Raw genomic sequence first — 24,591 nt, forward strand, 5'->3', positions numbered from 1 at the left:
AAATCTAAGAGCAACTGTTTAGTAAGCTAAGCTGTTAAACCAGCTGCTGCAATAATGATTTAACTCATTGTGCATGGCAGATTTTGTGCTGTCATTTCTATCTCTCCTCCTGAATTGCAATAAAATTCTTCTGCAGCTCAAGACGTATCAATAGGATTGTAGGTTTGGCGTATTACACTGAGATAACCAGTACTTTTTAACCAGCTTTTAGAGAATGGGTATATTAACGAACCCATGAACTTTTCAGATGATCCTCATTTAGAGAATCTGGTTACTGTGGTTATTTAGAGGGGGGGAAATGAAATAAAATTCATCAGTAGAAACAGTATGTTTCTTTTCCCTACCTCTCTGTCCTGTCCACATAACTCCTTAGTACTTGGTGATGCTCTCTGTCCTGCATCAAATTTAGAGTTTCAGGTCTTCGCAATTCATCAGTATCCCTGTGGGTAAACACCAGGTGGAAGGGGGATTGGCCACTGATGCATGGAAACTACTGTCAGATGAATCATTCTCTAGATTACAACTGTTTTTGTAAGAATAATTTCCTAGACAATTAGCTTCAGATAACAAAGGTGAAACTTAGGAGGACTAAAGAAATTATGCTGTGATACCAAGTCAGACCACAAATACTACAGTTCATAACCAAATAAAATATAACTCTCTCAAGACTATGTTCTGGTTATTGTGGCCCTTATTCTGCTCTGGAAAGAACAGAATTAGTTTTGAACACTAGCATCCTCTGATGTTTTCAGAACAAATCTGCTCACTTCACCAATCAAGAGGTGACTTTCTGTCGGTACAAGCCATCAAAGTCACAAGGTAAACAATAACTGATCTGTCTCTTATACATCATATCAACAATAAAAGAGAAAATTTGCAGTCGGTTCTTTGCTAGAAGGCAGCTGCTAGCACTGAAACAATTCCCAAGGTCTACAGTATGTTCCCTGCCATGTTGCTTCCTCCAAAGAAAGTAGATGGAAATTGAGTATCTTACTCTTGACAGCCACTCTGCAACCTTCTCTCCAGGGGCAGCTATGGAATGGAGAGACACCAATGCATTTCCAAAAACTGTCAGTCACACTGCCTGCATATAGATTTATTACTTATTCTGCACAGAGAAGCTTAAGAGATGTAGAAGATCCATATGCTACAGGTCTCCTCTCTTACTTAAATTAGCACTGATGCACATGACAAATGCATTACTGAGCTGTTTTGAGTGGACATGACTGGGTTCAACTCAGTGCCAAGAAGCGTATTCAGACCAGAGCGCACACAGCTCTGCTGCATCAGAAAAGCAAAGAGGCTGCCTGCCAAGGCATTTGCACAGAATTACTGCAGAATTACTGTGGAAGCAGATTACAGCTTGTGGTTGCCACAAATGAAATATTTGACTAATACAAGCTGAAATATAAAAAGTTACTCATTGTCATCTGGCTGATTTTACACAGTTTTGAAGGCAACAACAATATGACCTGGTTTTAGTGACTCATTAAGAATTTCACTCTGATTCAGCATAATATGAATGTTACAATTCATTTAGATCTTTGATTAACTACTAATCAACTAATCTTCCGCATGAAGATCTGCTGCCATCCTTAAGTTGAATTCTGAAAACACTGGATACCCTAGTGAACTACAATTTCCTTTATCATTAAAATCTGCCTATGTAAACAGCAGCTCCCTTGTGGCTAACAAGCCTTCTCTTATTTCCTTCAGATATGTCATGGAATCCAGTGTTTGTAAAGTCTAATTATTTCCATGTTGACCACAAATGTTCGACTAGAAAAATAAATAAATAAACAACGACAAAAAATAATCAGTCTTTCAAACCAAGAGCACTCACTTTATTTGGGGAGAACACATGGGACTGCTAGATTATCTTACACCTTACCTGCAGACACTACAGGATTAACGAATGCCAGTGTATGCTGAGGGACTTACCCTCCTTTTTATCGATATAGCTACTGTATTTGCACATCTACTGTACGTTTCAAAATACCTATTAAAATGTTGTCATAACTCTGGAAAAAATTTACACACTATTCTTGATTTCATTTTTTCTTTCAATACCATTTTAGTATGCCACTATAAATTAATTTCTACTGACAGCATAATGACATACTTATGGCTAGCAGTTGTCTGTCATGGTTTTTTTTAACATTCCTAGTACAATTGTTTTTCTGCTGAGTCCTTGCACATTCACTTTCACTCCACAGAATACTGAAATGCTTCAAAGGCATATTAAAGGTGCTACCAATTTTAATCCTAGTTCCATTAGCAAGAAGCTATACATTTGCTTCTGTTCTTTTAACTAGACACCCAAAACCCTCTTCTCAAACCCAACCGCCTGATTTATATCCTAACTCTGACCCATATTTTACGGATAAGCATTCCCTCCAATAAGCCAAGTAATCATTAAAGAGTATGGACATAATTCAAAAAGTCTACTTCATTAAACTAAGTGACCTGTTTTCAGCATTGACTCCCATTCTAACTCTTCTTTCCCTTATGTAAGCTAATGATTATGGCACAGAAAAGCACTTTTTATATTAAACTAAACCCCTACAGTACTACAGGTCCCAAGAGTCCACCAAGAACGTGACGTCATAGCACATCAGATACTCCACAGCAACTCTCTGCTTCCCCTAAACCCGCAGGAACTTTATCCCTTCTGTCCTTTGAATAATCTATCTTAAGTCAACTATTTAATCAAAGCACAAATTAAATCATGAAAAGTAGGTATTAAATCAGTTTAGAAGTATATGCTTTAACCAATTTAAAGCTGAGACCTGGCCTAGAACAGCCAAGCGTTTTGGTCACTGCCATTATTAGAATACAAATTCCTAATCTAGAGCAATAACTTATAAATAAAGTGCCATGCACATCTTGGGTGAGGCAACAGAAAACAGTGTCATTTTCGAAACACATTCAGTAAATACGCGCTCTGCATTCATCATGGAACTTTGGAGAAAATGACTGTTACCACACATTCTTACCTGTTTTGATGTAAATATCGTCTTGTATCTTCTGTTCTCTGAAATTCTCTGACAGAGACAGGCTTTACTGGTGAGCCCTAAGCAAAATAACACAGAAGACTATTAGCAACTTGTTCAGAAAACTGCACATTAATGTCAAAGAATCTTTTTTAGAGCAATGTTTGTAACTACTGGTATACAAAAATTCAAAGAACCACAAAACACAACTCAGGGATGTTCATTTCCCACTAGGCAAGCTTGCTTACTTTTTCCTGCAATTTAAAGAAGTTTTAGTTTCAAGATTAAATACGCCCACTGATACATTTAAGAGTTTAAAAACCTCCACTATTAAGAATCATGCAGAGAAGTAAATGTAGGTAAGAAATAATTAAAGTCACTTAGAAGAAATGTAGAGTTAAGGTCTGAAGAATATGTGTACAAGTGTACAGCAATGCAGTCTGGACTCTCAGAAATATAGGATACAACAGTGATGTTCTCTTATGATGCCCTAAAGACAGGTCACAGAGGGAACAAGAAAGCAAAACATAGCATGAATGAGAACATCTTAGGCTCAATTTGAGTTATGAAAGAGTTCATCCCATTGGAAACAAAGACATATTGCCCTTGGCATTATTTTAAAACTTCTACTGGTACCCATTAATCTAGGAAAATGCAAACTTTTCTAAGATTAACTTGCCAATTTTCATTTATGCCTCTATGTATGTTGCTATATTGCATACAGTTAGCTTTCCTAAGTGGTATTTTGGATTGTCTTTTTAGAGAAAATAATACGAGTTATAAGCATTCTAATTTCTGTGAACAGATAGATCCCTATGAATAGCTTTTTTGATGTTGATCAATGTTTTTCACTATCTACAGCAAAGAACCCTTGGGTTGTATTGCCAATAGCTACCTCTTCTGAGTGTTGCTTTCTGTCTGTGCTTCAAGTGGCATCAGCTTTTGTGATTTGATACTGAATTTGTAAGATTTGCAAAATGAATGCAACTCTCAGATGTCCGTATCACTGATTTTAAACAAAGTAAACAGTAATATAAAATGGACAAAACAGGGTCAAGGCTCCTACGTGAACATTAAAGATCCACGTTTGGTTTTCTTTTTTTTTTTTTTTCCTTTCCTCAAAGAGCAAGTATCTTTCTGCTTCAAAACACAAAAAACCTTTGAAAGGACACATTTCAACCACAGCACAATAGGTACCATTTAAGCATGTCAACCACAAGATTTTCTCAGACAGGTTATTCATGTAGTACGCACAATGAGCCACTAAGCTGTGTAGCTGAGTACACAGGTATTAATTAAGACTGACAGAACACAGAAGGAAACATTACGTGGCTGAAAATCTGTTTCTATAGGTTTGATTTCTGAGGACACTTTCCAAACGTGTACCAATCCAAATGGCTTAACTGGGAAGAGTTTTCTCTGTGTGTTCACAGCAGTGGCTGCTACAACTGGAGCAAAGGCATCTTCAGTTTTGGCATTTGTACAATTTCAAAGCAACTCCAGTGGATTTTATTAAAGTGCACACTAATCCTTGTGTAGCTAGAAAGCAATGAAATGACATGAGCTAAAGAAAAGTGACTGTAACTTTACTGGAACCATTGCCCTCGTCTGCACCAGGACATCATTTGGATACAGTAAGCAATCAATTAAAGCAGCTATTATTGTGAACGCTGTCAAAAAGTATGTGAAAACAAACTTCATCCCTATGTTGCGGGGAAATGGGTGCACAAATCTTGGCTTTCAGGAATTCCACTGCAGTTACTGTTACTGAGATTTCTGAAACACAGTATTCCAATTCAAGTGTTACATACCAGCTCAAATGGAAAGATACTCCAGAGCAAAAATGAAAAAGATACTGTTTAGACTTGTTGGGAAAAAAGAACAGAGACGCTACTTTGCCCTCCTTTTTTTTTCTTCTTGCTTTTTAATGTGTGAGAGGAGAACATAGGGCAATATCTAGAGCTAGTCATGTCTGTTTCTAGATGTTTGTAAAAAGCTGTCTGGAAAACTTTCTAACCTGTCTAGCAATAATTTCACTTATTGTTCATTTAACTGTGTACATTTACTGACTAAGAATAGTGTGACATCAGGTTTATCTGAAACTACAGATGACAGCTTTTGTTCAGAAAGGTGACCATGTACATAACCAAGTCTGTACCTGTGGGTTCAAGCCTTGCTCAACAGCAAGACAGAAAGAAATTGTTTGCTGCAAATAGCAGACTTTTCAGAAAGTCTGAATATGTAAGTTAGTCTAAACTTAAAATGGATGCTCAAGACAGTGAGTTTCCTGGCAAATAACTTATAATCAACATGAACAGCCAAATTAACGGAGTTCCAAAATTCTTGTACTAAATCTTTACACTAACAACAATCAACATCTTTCTGTTGAGAAAGCTGGTATATATTCAGTACGACCAAGTAGAGGTTAACAATTTTCTACATATCAACAATCACCAGTTGGAAGCATCACCTTCAGTGTTTTCTGAAGAGAGAACTCCTTTGGAAAAAACATTTACTTCACATATCTGTGCCTAAAGCACAAATTTGCAAGAACCACATGACAGGAAAACAGTGTGGCTGCCTTAGAATTATTCCACATATCCCAAAGGGCACTTGGGAGCAGCTTAACACTCCAGCTCTGACCCTCCACAAAGCACAACACTGTGCTCTTCCCCTGTATCAGGCTTAATTATTTTTTTTTTCAAATTTTTTTTTCCCTTGTGTTTAAAAAAAAAAAAAAAAAAACACCAAAAAGAAAATCTCTGAGGATAAGAAGCATTAGCACCATCACAAAGGCTTTCCTGGGGCATATGAATTTATCTAATTTAAGTAAAAGCACCACCTCATTAGAGATTCGCCGCTGGTCAATATATGCCATGAATTGTGAGCTCAGGCTGTCTGCGTCCACGCACTTGGGCTGCCTCACCTCTTCCTCCTCCTCTTCTGTGGCACAGCTGTCAATATAGTCAATCTGATCGAGGTCATGTTCCACTTGACATACATACACAAAGAAAACAGCCGTAATTAGATAATCAACAGGAGAGGAAAAAGCCAACACAAAAGCAGTATCAGAAAATAAGGCCCTGCTGTTTTTCTTTCGTCTGGGAAAGCTCAGCCTGAAAGCTCTTGAATTTTGCCTCGCCCACTAACATTTGTTATATGTCAGATTTTGAAATAATGATAAAAGTAATGGTTTAGAAAAAGCAATGAGAAACATGTATCAAGCACATTGCTTTAAATTGCTGGCCGCAGATACTTTTGCAGTGACTGAAAAAGGAAAGTAATACTGTGATTTTCTTTTTCAATACTGAAAACTATCTATCAAAATCTATCAACAGCAAGACTGTACCATTATTTGTGTACATTTTGAATAATTTCTCTTGGTTCTACTTAATCTCTGTCAGAAAAATTAGAATGGATATGATAGGTACTTCTACTATTTTTTATCACTACTACAACAAAACAGAGGGCAGCATGTCCAAGTTATCTGGATGCAAATGCAGTAAATATAAAAAGTGTATTTGGAAATAATGAAGGACAGTACAGAGAGCAACAAATCCTTCTAAAAGAATATAAAAGCATCTGCAGTTTTATTTTGAAAAGAGGAATGAAAAAAGAAATTAGGAACCACTGAAATGAGAGCAAGAAACAGCACAGTTTGGCTAGTATTGATTTTCCCTTGTGTGGGTGATACTATGTAGGGCAATTTTTTCACTTGTCACCGCTTTTACACATTCGGCCCAGGATTCTGAGTCATGACATTGAGCAAACTACCCTGGAGAAAAATACTGTGCTGGGGATGCAGGGGAAAGCATAAGCTCCTTTTCTGAGCACTAGAGCTTTCTTTTTCTTCAAACTCTCCCCAAACTTGCTCCAGACTCCCTTGCAGACATTCTTTTTCTACTCCCCCGCCTCTTTCCTGCTTGTCTAAAACAGACTTCTCTTTGCCTCACCACACAATCTAGCAACTGTTACTGCCAAAGCCACCTCCTCTGCTACTACAACCATCCAAAACAGGATTCCTATATACTTTGGCTTCATTAAATCTCCCACTCAGTTTCAAATCTTAAAAAAAACCCAACAAAACAAATCAAAACAAAATCCCCCTCTTTCCAGACTTGCTTATTAAACTTAAATCATCATAATAATACAGTAGAGGGTGAAAGACCTTCGTATCTGTGTTAGGAACACAAAATTGGAAAGGACCTCCTGGATCGCTGACAGCCACACGCTATGGCTTGTGCCCCTCTCTGATACTCCTACTCATGAACTGACTGTGCTCCATCTTAAGAGACTAGTGAGGCATTTTGAAATCCCTGGTGTACAAAGCCCAAAGCACAAAATAAAGTTAGTCTTAGAGGCGGTGCTGGCAGCGCTACCTGTTATTAAGGCTGCCCACATCTTCCCATAACACCACATCTTCAATTCTTCTAACTTTGCCAGAATTTAACTGTTTGAACTGAATTTTTTGGCTGTTAATATGTAAAAGAGTGTGAGGCAACCAGAAAGTTTCAGGTGTTTCTAGAAGGTAGCAAAGAAAGCAAAACATTGCCACAGAGAAGAGTAAGACCAAGAAAGGAAGATGGCAAAAGATGAAGAGGGGGATGAGGAGGGAAGGAAGAAAAAGTGGGAGTTGGGCACAGAAGATTAAAACTAGCTGGGAAGAGTGATACTCAGGTAGGGAATATGAACTGAAGCCATTAGGGGAAATGGAAAACAGGGAGCAGCTGACAAAGAAAAATTAATCAAAGTATATGGGGATGAGATCTAACAATCAGTAGTGCAAAAAAACGGAGAAGAGGGAATGAACTTGGAAATACGAAATTCCCTGACAAAATTGCTCATCCCGTTCTGACAGCAGACAGCAAGAGCACCGACAATTTACTACTGCTGTAAATTTTCCCCAGTAGCTCAAGCAGCAAAACACCGAAATTCAGGGTTCAAAAATACTGTTTGAAGCATTTGGAGACTTTAACATAGCATGTACACAGAGGCTGACAGTGTTTCCCAGCTAATCCTTATTCCATTTGCTATTTGATTTTGCTTTGTAACATCCTTAATACAACAGTGTTTTTACATTGTTTACACAACTGTGGTTTTGTGAAATTCCACCTAGATCATTCTCTTTTTCCTCTTTAGACAACATACTATTTATAGCAAATACTCTGGAACTTTAGTAATGATGACAATAAATATTCTTAGCCAAAGATCACTATTTACCTCCACCATTAGTTAAGACTGTGCTCCCTCGGTTTTCTTGATACTGACTTTCTCTTCGCAGTCTCTGTTCTTTAGTGATCTCTGCCACACGTAAAGGGAGATCTGAGAACTCATCTGTTGGCTTTATAAAACAAACAAGTCAAGAAATACTTTTTGGAAACATCATCTTGTAAGCTACTACCTCTTGATTTGTGTTTTTACTTCAACCGTCCTGTTTTGCACCAACAAAACATGTAAGTTAAAGCAAAATACGGCTAGTGAGTATTGTTTTTAAAAACCCACATATTTAAGCTTTCCTAAAAAAAAAACAGCTTGCCTACAGTTTTGCCTGCAGTATCTACAAGGGCCTGAAAACTTCCCAGGATGGAAACTCCTGGAACACTCTCAAAAACCAAGCTAGGAGCGCAAGCAGGCATATGGAGTATAGCCCACTGAAACTCTAGGTCTTGGCTACTGCCTTTTCTAGCTGTCCCAAGAGGAAAAGACAGCTTTTTCCTGGGAAGAATAATTGATGGTCTCCTTGCTAGGAGATCCCATTTTCCTGCTTCTAAATGGCAAATGTTTTATTTTTAACATTTGAAACAAGCTGCAAAGAAAGAAGGTGAAATTTCTGTCTCATTTTTTAAGCTTAATTTTCACGTTCAGATTTATTTTAGTGAATCAACTACTCGAGTAATTGTAGTTGACTCAACATTGTACTATGATACAGTTACAAGCTTTTTTAAAAATGAGGAATACCTTTTTTCCCATCTTTTACGCTCCAATAAATTCATCTGTCATGCACTGTTTTATACATTTCTCTTATTACTTCCAATTTTATGTTCATCCCATATAAATTTTGCTTCTTTTTTCCTCCAATAAAACAACAAATAATTTTGGCTCAAGGCAACTTACACACTAGCATATGCATGTTATGTATTGAATATACTTCCAGATCTATTAGTTTTTTTTGTACAGTACTGCACTCAACAAATATAAAGCTGCAACACTTACTTCATTCCCTGACCACCTTTTGTCTCCGCTGTCGACACTATTGAAGCCAGAATCAAGTGCTCCATACGGCCGGCCGGAATAGAGTTCCTCATGGCTGTCAAACACACAGTTTTAGTTACTGTAATATAACCACCACCAAAAGCTTCTCAGCTATTACAGAACAAAAGCAGAATAAGCCACCAAGCACAGTTGCTGTGTTCACAAGCTCAGCATACTAGAAAGTATCATACTGCATTTGCCATATAGAAAGAGGCACGTGCTTACAAACATACTCACCAGTCAGCTGCCCACCTGCCACTGCACAGTATTTTAAGAGCTAATCTGATCCAAAGTATATATCCATACTTCAAACACTTCCCAAGCAGAAATTATGACCAAGGAAACTGCAAAGTGCTCTCTTATTTCAGTGTTTAACAAGTCAAACTTTCATTTTTCACTACTCATGTTTTGGTTGAAAAACACTGTCCCACAAACTTTTTCGTAAGTAAGCGTAAACTCCTGCAACATTACTAAAAATATAGGTATACCAGAATATACTACTACTACTTCTACACCAAAGAATGCAAAATGTATTACATAACTATCTTCTGTATCACAATCACCTAAGAAACTGTGCAGTACACTGGACAGTATTGCAAATGATTCATAATATAATAAATACAGAAGTATAGTTTTCATCTACAGAGCCTGACTTTTTCAATGACATGTCTAGACAAAGGCATTAGACAAGTGCCTGGTGTTACAATACACACAACCAAACAGCCATACAGTTCTTCTCTAAGTTTCTGGGCTCAGAAACTACGTAATTCAGCAGTACAGCCATCACAGATGTCAAGTTTGGCAACTGCTGTGGATAGCTACAGTAAAAGAGACAATGGGACTTGTCTGATCCACTGCAGATGGCATTTCACAATGGCTCAACTGTCCTGCTGGCACTCCATGCCCCAGGGAGAACTGCAGCAGTAATTACTACATAATACACAAGGAAGAGTGAATTTCAGGAAGCTAATTGCTTCACCCCATCATAACTAAATTGCAGGTCATTTTCTCACTGGTGTTGCTCTCAAGTTGTTGCTCCCACTAAAATCCCCTTTTCAGGAAATACTTATTTTCAAATTACTATTATTATAATTATTATTTATGCAGCACCATATGCATGCATGGGACTTTGTAGAACAGTGACAGACTATTATGCTGGGAGATTTTAATTTTCAGATAGATATAAAATAGCAAAAAACTAAGAGGAGGCATGGAGGGCTACAGATGAGAAACGTTAGGCTATACAGCTGCTTCTATGCAGATCTAGATTCTGCAAATGTACACCAAAAGACAAGCTCTTATACCTGCATGGAGTTGTGATTAACTCAAAGGAGTTCCACCTTTATGGCCCCTGTATTTGAACAGAAAGATCATCTGCGTAATAAGCCCCAGAGAGAAATAAGGGGAAAGGAAAAACAACTCCCTTCTCTTGGGCAGGGAAGAAAAAAGAAACACTATGAAATCACCCAGCGCAGTTAAAGTATCACTAACAATAGAACCATACTTATGCTAACAGTTCACATTGTTTAAATACTGGATTTAAAACATGATTCAGAGAAAATTAAAATCCATCTGCAGTATAATTCCATTTTAAATGCACCAATATTTTCGGAATCTCTTGAGAACCCTGTTGTAAGTTGAACAATTATTCTGAAATGAAGAGTATCAAAATTATTATTTGGCTACATCTCTAAAATAGAGAAGTATTTTGATACAAATTTTCTTCTTTTAGCCTTCCTTTTCCGTTATAGATTTTGAAAAGCTAGCACTAAGGTTATCTGGAACCTCAAAAATTCATAATCACTGTTGCCAGGACTCTTCTCCTTTTTAACATGAAAGCTGCTTTCTGTCTTCCCAGCTCTCACGTCTAAAACAACTATTCAATGCTGCACACTGTACACGTTTATAATCATACAGCACCGGGGAGCTATGTAAGTCTTGAAATCAAGGGATGAGAAGCTAGATGCCTGGTAAGGCCAAGAGCCAAAAGAAAGACAATACCTGCCAACATTTCAAAGACACAGCTCCAAAGCCACACTAACCACGTATTTTTACCTCCTGGAAGAAAGAACAGTTGCCCGAGTTCCAGAATACCCACTACAGTGGTTCATGCATGAGTACTTCCATGTTTTAAAACCTTTAACTCCAGACTATACCAGTCTGCCCTCAGTGCCAAAAGAATTGTTACTTGGCTTTGGCACTTCTGCCTCCTCTCAATCCCACTCACTCCAGCACAAACCCCAGCTGCTGTGAACTGCAGTGCTGTGAATGAGAGACTGGCTGCAGCACATCAAAACTCGCTGCAAGATAAATTTCACACAGCTTAAGTTTAGGAAAGGACTGCAACATACAAGGTTTCACTCTGGTAAGACAGTTTGACATAATTTGATAAGGCTAAAACAAGTAATTAGCTGCACTGGGACCTCCAAACCACAATTTCTGCCATAATGTTTCAGAGTGCCTTGTTTTATTAGCAGTATTAACAACTTGTTATTAAAAAATTTTTGATCAACAGTGAACTCACAGCACAACTCAAACTTCTTTAAGCTTTAAGAATCTCTACTACTCGGTTTCAGCTTCTTAACCTTCATGGTATTTCACCTAGCTTATCAGATAAAACAGCTACAAAGCCTAGGTGTACTGACATATCTTACTTCTGTTGGTCACCTTTGAAGATAACAAACATAAAGCTCTTGTGACTTGCCTGGAAATATTAACTACATTGTGGATGAATGCTTTTATTTCTGTCATCCTAAATTCCAGAAGAATATAATAATTTGGGATCCTCTCTTCCACTGGATCATTCTAGTATTTTCTCCTAACGTTCTCAGATCCATGGACAGTTCTTCCATATGTACATGAACGCAGGAGGAATCACGTGCAGCACTAAAGCTCCTAAACAGCATGGTAACAAGAAATAATTCTACCGCCAAATCTTATCTCCTCTTGGGGATAGAAATACAGCTAAAGGAAAGCCAGTTGAAGCTCATTTCACATGGCTGAATCTGGAAGCAACTCTAGAGAAAGCACCCTCAACCAGTTCTGCACTTGGTTTTACATTCATAATTCCAAGTTATGATTAAAATAAATTTAGTAATATACAGCTACAGCCAACAATAAATCAGTAAACACATAGCCCACTGATTTTGTTGGAATTTCTCTTAAAAATAAACAAACTATGCTAAACAGATCATGACATTTTATCATTTAGAGCCTTTTCAGTAACAGGACAGTATTATGCAGAAACTTTCTGCAACAGCTTATACTCTAGGAAACTGCGTAATGCTCGTAAAATGCTCCTATGTTAACCTCATGTAAAAAAACAATTTAAGACATTCAGTGCTGTTGAGGAATCACTCTGTCAGTCCCTCATGCAAATTCTTCTTCACAAATCTGACTCATGATGATTTATTGTGAGGCCCTCTGATTCGTATTTTATTGCTGCTAAGACAGTGGTACATCCTTTAGCAACTTATTCTTCCACACCTTATTGCCACCTTCCAAGATGACTGAGGTAATTTCTATATATATTTAGCTTCTTACTTCACTGACTCTCTTTCTTTTATACCATGTAACAGAAATAAATCTTAACTCCTGCTTTTCTCTAGACATCTTAATTTAGCAGCTGATAGGGCTGACTGTTCCAATATTTGTGTTACAACGCTGAGTGATAGTGCCAAGTGAAAGCCTGCCAAAACCAACAGTTTACTGATGGGGTGGAGATCAGCATTTACACCTGCGTTTTGATCACAGTAGTTACAAAATTATGTACAAAAGGTTAAAAATCACAGCAGGGGTATACCTCAGTAAGTGTGTGGAGAATATTAAGATCTTATAAACTGAATACACATGTTAACAACATGACTCCTCCTGTACTGTGAAGATACCAACACTCTCTTACTGTATATCAACTCGTTGCGTTTCACATGATATTGCCCAGGTTTTCTTCTGAACTGGTCCTTGCTTCTTATATAGTGATACCTTGTTAGAATGCATGAGTTAACACGAACGGTATTCTTCAAAGCCAGCTCCATCAATGCACTTACCAAAGAACAATCCTTGGATCTATTTTTTTAAAAAATTCAGGCTGACAAAATTTTCCTGAATGTCATCAAAACTAGGAATTTGAGATTATGCCAAACTTACCAAGATCCAAACCCCATGGGTCTCCTATCATAGTCAGGCAAGTCTGGAGCTATCTTGCATGCTTCTATGTTCAGATATTTAAATATGTGAATTTTTCCTTTTATACATATCTTTAAAAAAAAAAAATTACATAAGTATAATTTGAGAATACATTTTGAAAGTACTCTATAGACATTTAATCTGTAGTTGAGAGTAATACATGAGCACACTTATGTCAACCAATGCATCTTTTCTTCTAATCTCACTGCATTTTAGAGAAACAGCTACAGGGGGGCATCATGGGATGCCTGTGATAGACAAATAGAAGCTGTCCTCCAAGTACATCTGGTCTGCATGCAACTTTGTCAGCCGGATGCTGAAATTTCATCATGCAAACAAGACACAAGCATTTACAAGTAGTAGAATTTATACCCTTGGCATCAGAACAGATGCATCCCACCCATGCCCAGCTTTGAATGGCAGTGGCAGACTGCCAAAGCAAGCTCAAATTTAAAGTGAATGAAGCAAGTAACAGCTGTCTTTGCTTTCAAAAGGGAAGCAAAACCCTATTGAAACTACAGGTCTTAGCAAGTGCCACTCTTGACTCGGAAGCAGCAGCTCACAGCAGAACCTGTAACACTCCAGGGCTTATATATCCACATTAAAAATCAAATTAGTCACTGGCCATACTGCAGTTTCTAGCTCAAAGGCCAGTTTGAGCACTCTGCTGCAAAGTGGCGCTGAGGCCTCAATCAAAATTTCAACATTTGAGTGAAACAAAATTGCCTAACAGAGCTTCCTCTCTCCTCCACCGAAAGCAGAAATGTTCAGCTAACATTAGTACAATGCTAACAGAGGAATTCTTAGTAATATCCCACAGGTGAGACTACTAATGCAGCAAAGCAAGAGAAGAAAAAGGGATTTTTCAAGCTGTGCTGTTTAACACTTTCAGAACATACAATTTCTTTAACGTCCTCTTGTTCTTAAATAAAGTTTGTAGTATAATCCTTCAGTTTATAACTTCGTTCTGCCCTTTTTAGTTGAACTAGTCATCTGAATTCCTCACTGCAGTTTACCTGTGCAGGGGGTGACTGGAGAGGGTTGTTCTCTAACATGATGGTCTGCAGATGTCTGAGGTTTCTGTAACAAACTGGTATTGTTGTTATTTTATTGCAGGAGAAATCTAATCGAATCAAAGGCAACTCAGCAAGCTCTGTAGATAGAAAATAAACATACAATTAAGCAGATCAAAATAGTATAAAAAAGCAAGAGTATAAAATATGTGCTTTACAAAATAATGAAGTGTGCTGCTTCTAGCTCTCAGGGGAAGAAAAAGGCATTGAAAATAAAGGAGTGCTTGAAGTTTCCGCTGTTATCACTCACAGCCTTTATCTTACCTTCAGGTAAATGCACCAAATTATTTCTTCTGACATTTAGGTCCCTCAAGGATTCCAAATTACCAATCTGTGGAGGTATTGTCTGTATTTCATTACAGCTCACATCCTACAAAGTAAGAGTAAAGAATGAGTTACCACTGACTGGTAAGCTTCTGTTCACTAAAATACGTGGCACTTTATTTGGGGACTGAAAGAAAAAGACATCTATTTTCACCTCAGATCCTTATATTCATTAAATATCATTGCCGATGTGAAACATTATTCTCATTTTAAATACATGGGGAAATAAAAGCTTTAAAAGATTAAGCATTCAAATGTAGAAGTTTATTTCAAGTTAATCTCATTCAAGTTATTCCATATTATTTGAGAGAGCACAACTTGCTACATAAAAGCTTTTTGCTAGAAACAAATGCATTAAGAGCTCTAATTCCATCCAGCCTTCCTTTCAGAAACAGGGAAGACTCTTAGTTAAATTGACATGGATCATTTGCTCTCCAGTGCAAGGCATCTTCCCCTCACATAATTTTTTTTTTTAAATTTCCAAGTATTTCAAACTGTTTTCTAACACCTCTGTACAATGTTAAAACATAGTTGGAGATACTATGGCAGACAGAAATCTTCCTTAGGCTAAGAGCAGATTTAAATAACTTGTCATTGCATACAAGTGACTGGTTTACAATCACAAAGTTCTCAGTAGAATAAGAAACAGGATGTTGATCTTGCACATGCCCAGATAGCATCCTAATTCCTGCATTATTTTGATCAGTTTAAAAAAATTGTTATTTCTTCTGAAGCACCTCTGAACCTATTAAACACACCAATTAAAAATGAATAGTAATAGTTAAAAAAATAACTGTATACTCACAAGCTCTGTCAGCTGTCTGAGCTGGCCAATTTCTTCAGGTATTGAAACCAACTTATTATTACTCGCTATCAAAACCTTTAGTGGTAGACTGCAGAGGTGTACTGGCAATGTTGACAGCTGGTTTCGACTTTTTAGACAGAAAGAAAACAAAATCATCAGAACTCTAATGAGAAATCACCTCACATCTTGATGCAACGAAAGACATACAAAAAGCACACTCCATTTAGATGATCAACTCAGTTTCTAAATTATTACTGTAAAAGTAGTTCCATGAAGTCTTTCTTCATTACTTGCTTTATCTAGTTACATGTGAACAAGCTCTGAATGTCAACTACCAAGCCTGATTGGATGCTTTCAAACCCAGTGTTGGGGAATATGATATTTTCATGCCCTTTCAGGTGCTTCTGATAACTGGCCACCCTCTGTCACAAATGAGTATGTTTGAACAGGGTGCAAAAGCCTTTCAGATAGGTGGTATTGCAGGCCAGCACATACAAAATGCCACAGAGAAAGTTATTACTTACTCAATTAGAAATATACTTTAAATATTCAGTAAGTCATACGGGTCAAGAATCTTGGTATGATGGATTTCACTATTCCAAAATACAGTCTTGGACATTTCATAATAAACTACTATTAAAGCAAATATGAGGTCATATGACTGGACTGTAACCTCAGGTGAGAATCAGGCAGGATGAGAATGGATTGTAAAAGAGAAAGATTCCCTTTAAAAATAATAAACATAGAAAGGAGCATTAACTGGATGATTAGGAAGTTATTAGGATCTTAACTAAGGCTTTGATCAGGTGGTGACATTTACCAAAATATGCTGCTCTATTATTTCATTTGAAACCTATATTTCCCTACTATTAAAGGAAAAAAAAAAAACCCAAACTACTGAGCAGTAGATGAACCAAGAGCAGCTTTTAAAAGGATAATAACTGGACTGTGCCGATTAAGAGATCATAGCAACAGAAAACCCAGACCTGATTCACATCCTATTCCTACAATTCTCCCCATCAATAAAAAAAAGAAAATACAGAAACATAAGCATACTAAATTGGCAAAAGTATAACACCAGAAGGAAATAGCCTGAAGCTCTTCTTGATTGATGTCACTGCTAATTTGTGATAAGAAACTTACCACACTTCTTAAAAGGCCTTCTGCAAATGGAAGACGCTGTACAGAGTGGAATTTCATCAACAGGCTAAGTTGCAGTAATTAGTTTTTAATGCTGGTAGAGAAGTGCTAATGCTTGAGAAAGATCTTTAAAAGCCACTGGTACAGTGAAAGTAAAGGGAAATTGCACAAGCCTTATTCAGCTGCTGAGAGCTGAATTGTAAAGACTATCCAAAAGCTACAACCTTTTTTTCAGTCTGCATGCCTCTATTCCACACGAAAACTACTGGAATTTATTTTGTGAGTCCTTTAAGTTGGAATTAGCTTTCTTCTTCATACTGCCCTTCTACAAGTAGTTGCTTAATCCTGGTGTTCCCTGATCCACCTAAGTGGGTAAGACTGGTTCAGGTTGCTTTAATTCAATATAGAGGAAGATATATATACACACATACATACAATGTAACAACTTTATGATTACACACTATGTTAGCATTACTTACGGATGCACCAAAATTTATAAACCTAGACTACTTATGCTAAAGCAAAATTTCCAAGACAATCGTTACCTGATATTCAGAAACGTTAAAGACTGTAAGTTCAAAACAGCCTCTGGGATGTATCGAATGCAGTTCTGGTACAAATTAAGACTCTCGAGGGAAACAAAGTGACATGCTTCTGCTGGGAGCTCTGACAGTCTGTTCCGTGACAAATCTAAAGGGAAGGAAAAAAGAAGCATTCAGTAAAGCTATCTCCAAACTTCATGAGGACAAGTATTGTCTGTATATTCGCTGTCACAGAGTGGGAACAGTTGGAGAGGTATCAACCTGCAGAATTTTCTAGATCATGAAGTGACTCTCAAAATAAATCAACAGATTTTAAAATCTTACAGCCACAACAAGAAAAAGAGAGCCAGATGCAACATTCACACTTTCATATCCTGGACTGCCTTGCGCTTAGAGGAAGCGGTTTAAGATGCTGAAGTCCAGCTTCAAATCTCTGTTCCAGGACCATCTTTAGCTTATGGAGTTGGTGGGCAGTGCCCTAGTCAAAAAATCAGAAAGTACTTTTCTCCCAGCTGCCTGCTCAGGTACTCTCTGCTACATGGAAATCTCAGCTTCAAATTTCTAATCTAATATATAGACTTCATATAGATTTGGAAAGCTGCCTGGAAGAAAGAGACCTGGGGGTTCTAATTGACAAGCGGCTGAATATGAGCCGGCAGTGTGCCCAGGTGGCCAAGAAAGCCAACGGCATCCTGGCTTGTATTAGAAATAGCGTGACCAGCAGAAGTAGGGAGGTGATTGTGCCCCTGTACTCAGCACTGGTGAGGCCACACCTCGAGTATTGTGTCCAGTTTTGGGCACCTCAATCCAAGAGAGATATCGAGGTGCTGGAGCGAGTGCAGAGGAGGGCAACGAAGCTGGTAAAGGGCCTGGAAAACAAATCATATGAAGAGCGGTTGAAGGAGCTGGGACTGTTTAGTATGAGGAAGAGGAGGCTGAGGGGAGACCTCATCACTCTCTACAACTACTTGAAAGGACACTGTAGAGAGGTTGGTGCTGGTCTCTTCGCACAGGTAATTAATGACAGAACGAGAAGGAATGGCTTCAAGCTCCAGCAGGGTAGGTTTAGACTGAACATTAGGAAAGAATTTTTCACAGAAAGAGTGGTCGGGCATTGGAATAGGCTGCCCAGGGAGGTGGTTGAGTCACCATCCCTGGATGTGTTTAAGAGACGTTTAGATGTGGTGTTGGGGGATATGATATAGGGGAGAACTTTGTAGTGTAGGGTAGATGGTTGGACTCGATGATCCCAAGGGTCTCTTCCCAACATGGATGATTCTATGATTCTATATTTATAGGTAACAGTTCCAACAGGGGAAACACGAGGCACATACCTTAGATGAGCCTTCTATACCGTAGCCAAAGCATTCCCTCCTTCAGAGGGACACCAGTTCAAGTCTGTAATCTCAACCAGGCAATGGAAGGATTTTCAACAAAGGGTCTTCCCAGCTGCAGAGAAACACTCTGCTTGCTGCTATCAGTAAGGTTTACTGCTTCTTTGTGATCATACATTCCTTGCTTAGCAAGAGACAAGAGTTTAACCAAAACTACTATCAAATGTTTGTATTTGAGGAATGAATATTTTCCCTTAGCCAGTTCTAATTATGAGTCTGTATGTATAAAATACCCATTAGTGTTACTCTCCTTCAAGAGTAAAAGCTGCATTATGATAAATAATGCAAAGGGTTCTTTTTTCTTTAAAGGTCAAGGGAAGCTCTTGCTTATAAACGCCAAAGGACAGTTCTCACAAACGCACATTAACAGCTCCTGCTTCCTAACACACCCAGCTCTTAATTCTGACAGGAGTTAACGCTCACATCAAGAGCACCTTGCGTCAGCAGGGAATTCCTATAGAGATACCGCCTGTTTAATAAACTGATGCTTCACCTTTGCTTTTTTAAGGGAGGGCAGACATTCATTGTAAAAACCCATCTAACCTGAATCAGTGTCATGAAGGATTAAAAGAAAAATTGCAAATTTAATTGCTGTTTTCTTTATTTGTTTTGAATTTCAATTTGTCCTCATCAGCATAAGAGGATAAAAGCTCCCACCCCAAAAGATGTACAATAAATTGACACAGGAATTTCTGTATCTTTATTCCATGAAGGACCCACCCAATAAAGAACACTTTTTAAAGACTGCCAATGCAGATGGGTCTTGTGTCTCTTGACATTTATTTTTTTTTTTAAAGGGAAGCTTTTCCAGAGTAAAAAAAGTCCTCATCAGAGGTATCCTGCCTACAACTGTTCCAAAGTATTCTGCATGAGGTTGCCCAAGGAAAAGAGGTCACTCTGAGTGCAGCTGGAACTGACTCTAGGTCTATCTCGATGCTTAGAACAAGCCACAAGCTAACTAGTAACCCGTAATTAAAAATCTCAGTAGAAAGAAGCACTATGAAAAACTTTGTAGAGAAAAACCTCCAGATGTACTTTAATGTACAAGTGGGAAGGAACTGTATTATCCAATCTATGGGTATGACTGAAGCTAGCTATAGCAGAGGCTGCGATAGATACAAAGTTCAGCAGATATTGCATGGTGCACACAGATAAGAAAACATAAAAATCATGGAAACTTCTAATCCACCGATACAAAAAGATTACATGGAACATAACATAATTGTCTGTTCAGCAAGGAGTATTAAAAAATACAAATTAAAATTTGCACTAAGTGCTTCTTCCCAGCTTGTGCCAGCCTCAAATGTGACCTCAGCTTAAACTTGTCTGAACTTGATTTTAAAAACCAACCGTTTTAAGTTAAAGTTTCCAACCACTTCTAACAGTGGCAGCTAAAACTACAAAATAATAGAAGTCATCAGCATTAAGCCTGCATTGCATAGCTAGAATTGTTTAATTGCCTCGACATAAAAGTTTGAGATCTTTGTCCCCCTTTTCTGTTTTTCTTAAGACAGACAACATTTTTCCCCCCTTTTTTTCTTTTCTTCTAAGAGCAAAAAAACCCTGCACCTATCGATTCCTAAAGATTGCTTCCATAAACATCCTAATCTTACCATACACTAATCCAGACAAAACATCAGATAAATGCCTCAAATGCAAAGACAGACCACAGTGATGGATCCTGCTTCCTGCTACTGACAAATCCGAAGTTTTCTTACCTCTCTTGCTCATCCCAGGCCCTTCATATTGTCAGAGTTTGTGGGAAACTCTGATTGGAATTAAATACAATGGGTATTTTTGATCACCTCAACACACAGCCCCATAAACCCCATGCCAGCATCAGGGAAAAATTCTGGTGCGGGCAGCAGAGTCCCTTGTTCTGGTGACAGGGATTACCTTTGCTGGTTTAAAGAACACAATGAACTCCAGCCTAAGTGGAAACAGCAAATGAATCAGACTGACCAGAACCTGATTAAGAATACGTAGATAGTAAAGGAGTCAATAAAGTATCCGTGTAAATCCTGCAGGGACACAGCATACATTTTCAAGGGAATTTATGCAATGGACAATTATTTTGCACAAGCCATTTCCCGTAATACACTAGTCTGTCCTAGGGTTTCTTCTGCTTTACTTCCATAATTTATTCTCATTAACGTTTAACTGAAAATGACAGCAAACTTCAACCGTCCTCTCCTCTAAGTTGTATAGCTGCAGTAGATTTAAAGCAGAGTAATAGCGCTGAAACTCTGCAACAATACGATGTCCAAAATTACGACATTCCCATTGGGATGTCTCTTGTGCCAACATTGTGGTAAAATGTAACAGCAGAAGAGTGATTTCCAAACAAACATACTGTCCCAACACAAACAAAAATTACGTATCCTGAAAAATTTCAAATAAGTGCAGCCAATCATAGTATTTGTAATGACTGAAATTATCTGTGATACATACAACTTGCCATAAAGTTTCATGGTACAGTTGTATGTTTCCATATAAGAAGGGAAAAGGATGCAAATTATTTCAGAGTTGACAAGAAACAAGCAATTATAATTTAGAAAAAATACTTAGCTTCCACATTGACTAGATGTTTAAACACCTATTTAATTTAAAGAATTACTGCAACATTGATTCACCTATAAGGTGTAAGTGTTTTTCTTAGGGACCCTGCAGGATGGAACTGAATTCCAACACCTACCCCACAATCTACTCCTTCAGCACACAGCTGCGCTGGCAGCATCTGTTTTAATACTACCCATTTTAACAAAGAAATAGGCTTCCCAAGTAATGAGCCATATTTTCTGGAAGAATAGTCACAAAGAAAAAGTTTCTTTCAACACTGTTTTGGAAAGGATTTAACCACGAACATGGGAATTCTCAATTGCTTTTTGTTTCACTTTATCTTATCAAGGAACATTTAAATCCTACCGTCTACATAGTGTTCAGACCATAAGGCATGGGAGCACTAGTAAAGAACTTCATATATTCTGAGCTATGATGTAGTATTTCTAAAGAAATAACTCCCTGAGAAATAACATTAGGTATGAAGAAATGAAAATACTTATTTTTAAACAACAAATGAGCTCATAGCATGACAGAAAAGAGACACCAAAGCTGGTTAGCAGCAATGACTAAGTTTTTCCAGACTTCCCTCAACCTACAGTGATTTTTAAAACTTGGCATTTCTGTTTAGCAGTAGAAATCCAGTGGAAAGCGGATTAAATCTGAGCTGAACTTTCATGCTGCAGTATAGTCTCTTAAATCATTCAAAATGGGTCTAACCAACGACAAATTTGGTTAATAAGACTGCAGCATTTTTACTCACATGATGGCCATGAGAATGCTATCTTATACACAGCATCCGTGATTTCATGTGCTCAAATGTGATTTCATGTGCTAAGTGGGAGGGTCTGCCAGGACCATAAAAAAAAGGCAAGTGCTAGAAAAAAAAGACTGGAAACCAAGAATACCTCGAGAATTAGATAGAAGAAATATATGATAAAATACAGTGTGAATTCTGAACCTGCAAATGAAGAACTGCTTTTGGTTATTTGCAGTCCCCATCTTGCTCCCCTGAAAATCTCCAACAAGTACTGACATTTCCCAAAGTCCCAAACACAGCATACCTAAGACTCAGTAATATTTTTGATTTTGGCCAATTTCTCTGGAACCCTCCCCCATTCCAGAAAGCAGACCTTAAATGAGACCAGAATCGGGGCAGAGAGTACAGCAGTCATTGTATGAAACAATTCAACAACTCCATCCTCTTCCCCACCTTCCTTCTAAAAATATCTGAATGAAAGGAACAGCTCTAACAAAACCAGGAGAGAAGTAAAGAAACAAGCACTCCAGTGACTGGTTATATATTTACATATATGCTATTCCTGCAGTACAGCAGTAGCTGGTGCTTTTCCAGAAAAGAAAGTGGGAGTGAGGTAAAGGGAAAAAAAAACTAAGGTATTTTATTGAAAATATCTTGCCAATTAAGACTTGTTTTAGTGATAGTCTTCTGCTTGTGTATCCATAACTGTTCAGCAATGACCAGAAAATAAAAAGGTGTTATAGTACAAATTATTGTGCAAACCAAAACTTGTGCAGATTTCTCTCCACTTCTCAGAAAAATGACAGAACGTTGCTGTGAGATAATTTTATATATATTTTTTTACAAATATTGTATCATGAATTAAGAAGCAATTGATAACTGTTAAATCAACCAAGGAGTAATCAGCATGATGCAGATTATTTGCTTTAATATGTATGTATGCACCCTTACTGCTTGACATACCATAAAATGCAAAGAGTGAACAACTAATTCCCCCTGCCAACAGCCCAAACGCTGAATTTCACTATGAATGAGCAGGAGCAAAATATGCCTATTATAATTTGAACTAGGATTGACTTGTTTGTGTTCACATTTCATGGGTTAAAATTACCATTGCCAGAAATCTGCTTTAAAGAAGGTTCTTCTAGCCCGCTAAAAAAGGATGTGTTTCCTTGAAGGCAAGATCATGTGGAATTTTGGCAAAGGGGAAGCGTTCTTTGGAACTAAGCTCTTTGTGAAAGATAAAAAAGCCAACAGTACAAATACAAAATGAGATCTCAGAGCAGAGTCAGATCACTGACCTTTTCCATCTTAATTGGGATTCCACGCAGAAAGCCAGCAAATCCAATGTTAAAAGCGACTACAGAATACACTTCGTATAAAACTGCATCGTTTGGCATGAAATGCAAACTCTTCCTGCTCAGTGAATGTTCCTCTAACATCAAACATTAGCAGGGCTGTGTTCACACATCTTTAGCTTAAACTGTAACACACATTTTGTCTCCAAAGGAAAATTACTGATGCATAAAGATACACCATTTAAGGTACCGGGGACTTTAACCCACTAGACACTATGAAGAGAGGGAGCTGTAGCTCAACTGTTGCTGGCACTCAAACGAGCTGGGCAGTGGTGAATTCCAATTCATCATGAGATGCTAATGTGATCAGTCCACTAATACTGTTGCGATGGGAATATGCTTTGCCTCTCCTTCCAATTAACTACGACAATGAGTGCCAGTTCTAGGCCTGGCCTGTGCTAAAAAATTTTGTTGATAAAAATCTGCCTTTTGTCACCAGAGATCTGCATGCGTTTGCCACACACATTTAATTTTTTTTTTTTCCTTTTTAAATGCAAACCAGCAAAGCCTTGATTTTTGGCCATCTGTTCAAAACCAAAAGTCAGCAACCACCATAACACCCGCTGGCAAAACACTAACGTAAGAGAGATTGTGACATTATGTCAGCAGCTGTAAACTGTGGGCTCCCACCCATGATGTATCATGTCTTCTGTAACAACCCAGTTGCAGCTGTGTGACATCAGCCGCAAATGTGCTGCAGTGATGCAACGATACCGCTATCTGTGAATTGATCTGAATCCTGACAGTGACACTGGCTGCTACAGGCTGCCCTCAACCAGGATGACTTCATTTGAAGGCCAAGAAAATGTTCTGTTTTCCCTGAAACTAGGAAGCAGGCATCGTAACTTAAAAGCACGCTCACAGTTTTCCTTTTATACCAAATAAATCTAGGATATATCAGCTTGCAGCTTACAGACAAAAACATATTTTCATACCAATAATTAGATAAGCCAATCAATGCCCAGGAGGCTGACAGCCAGTATAGTGACAGAAGGAAAAAGGCTGAACGAACTGCTGTAAGAGGACAAAGTACAGCTGTTCAAGAAGAATTAAGTTCAAAATCTGGAGCTGTGTGAACAGATTGGCTTTTTTTTTCTCCTCAAACTCAAAGACCAGAAGCAAACTCCACAGTTTCACAATGATAACAACGAAACCGCAATCACCAGCTTCTCATAAAACACTGAAGAATATCCTTGAGGTAGTTGA

General features: G+C 38.0%; 1 protein-coding gene across 8 annotated transcripts in view; it reads right to left on the minus strand.

Annotated features, from left to right (window-relative positions):
• Positions 1–24,591, minus strand: part of LRCH3 (leucine rich repeats and calponin homology domain containing 3) — a 67,786-nt gene that overhangs the window by 20,565 nt on the left and 22,630 nt on the right. For 6 of the 8 annotated variants that reach the window (XM_074154010.1, XM_074154012.1, XM_074154009.1 and 3 more), the window contains exons 2-10: positions 17,318–17,462; positions 15,633–15,759; positions 14,768–14,873; positions 14,447–14,583; positions 13,392–13,501; positions 9,207–9,300; positions 8,214–8,334; positions 5,836–5,984; positions 2,997–3,073 (exon numbers count right to left, since the gene is read on the minus strand). In XM_074154010.1, coding sequence (XP_074010111.1) covers positions 2,997–3,073; positions 5,836–5,984; positions 8,214–8,334; positions 9,207–9,300; positions 13,392–13,501; positions 14,447–14,583; positions 14,768–14,873; positions 15,633–15,759; positions 17,318–17,462 — 1,066 coding nt within the window. Of the gene's footprint in view, positions 1–344; positions 441–2,996; positions 3,074–5,835; positions 5,985–8,213; positions 8,335–9,206; positions 9,301–13,391; positions 13,502–14,446; positions 14,584–14,767; positions 14,874–15,632; positions 15,760–17,317; positions 17,463–24,591 lie in introns of all 8 variants that reach the window. The other 2 variants (XM_074154013.1, XM_074154006.1) reach the window with 1 other exon arrangement.

Source organism: Numenius arquata, chromosome 9 (assembly GCF_964106895.1).
Source record: "Numenius arquata chromosome 9, bNumArq3.hap1.1, whole genome shotgun sequence".
Lineage (NCBI taxonomy): Eukaryota > Metazoa > Chordata > Aves > Charadriiformes > Scolopacidae > Numenius > Numenius arquata.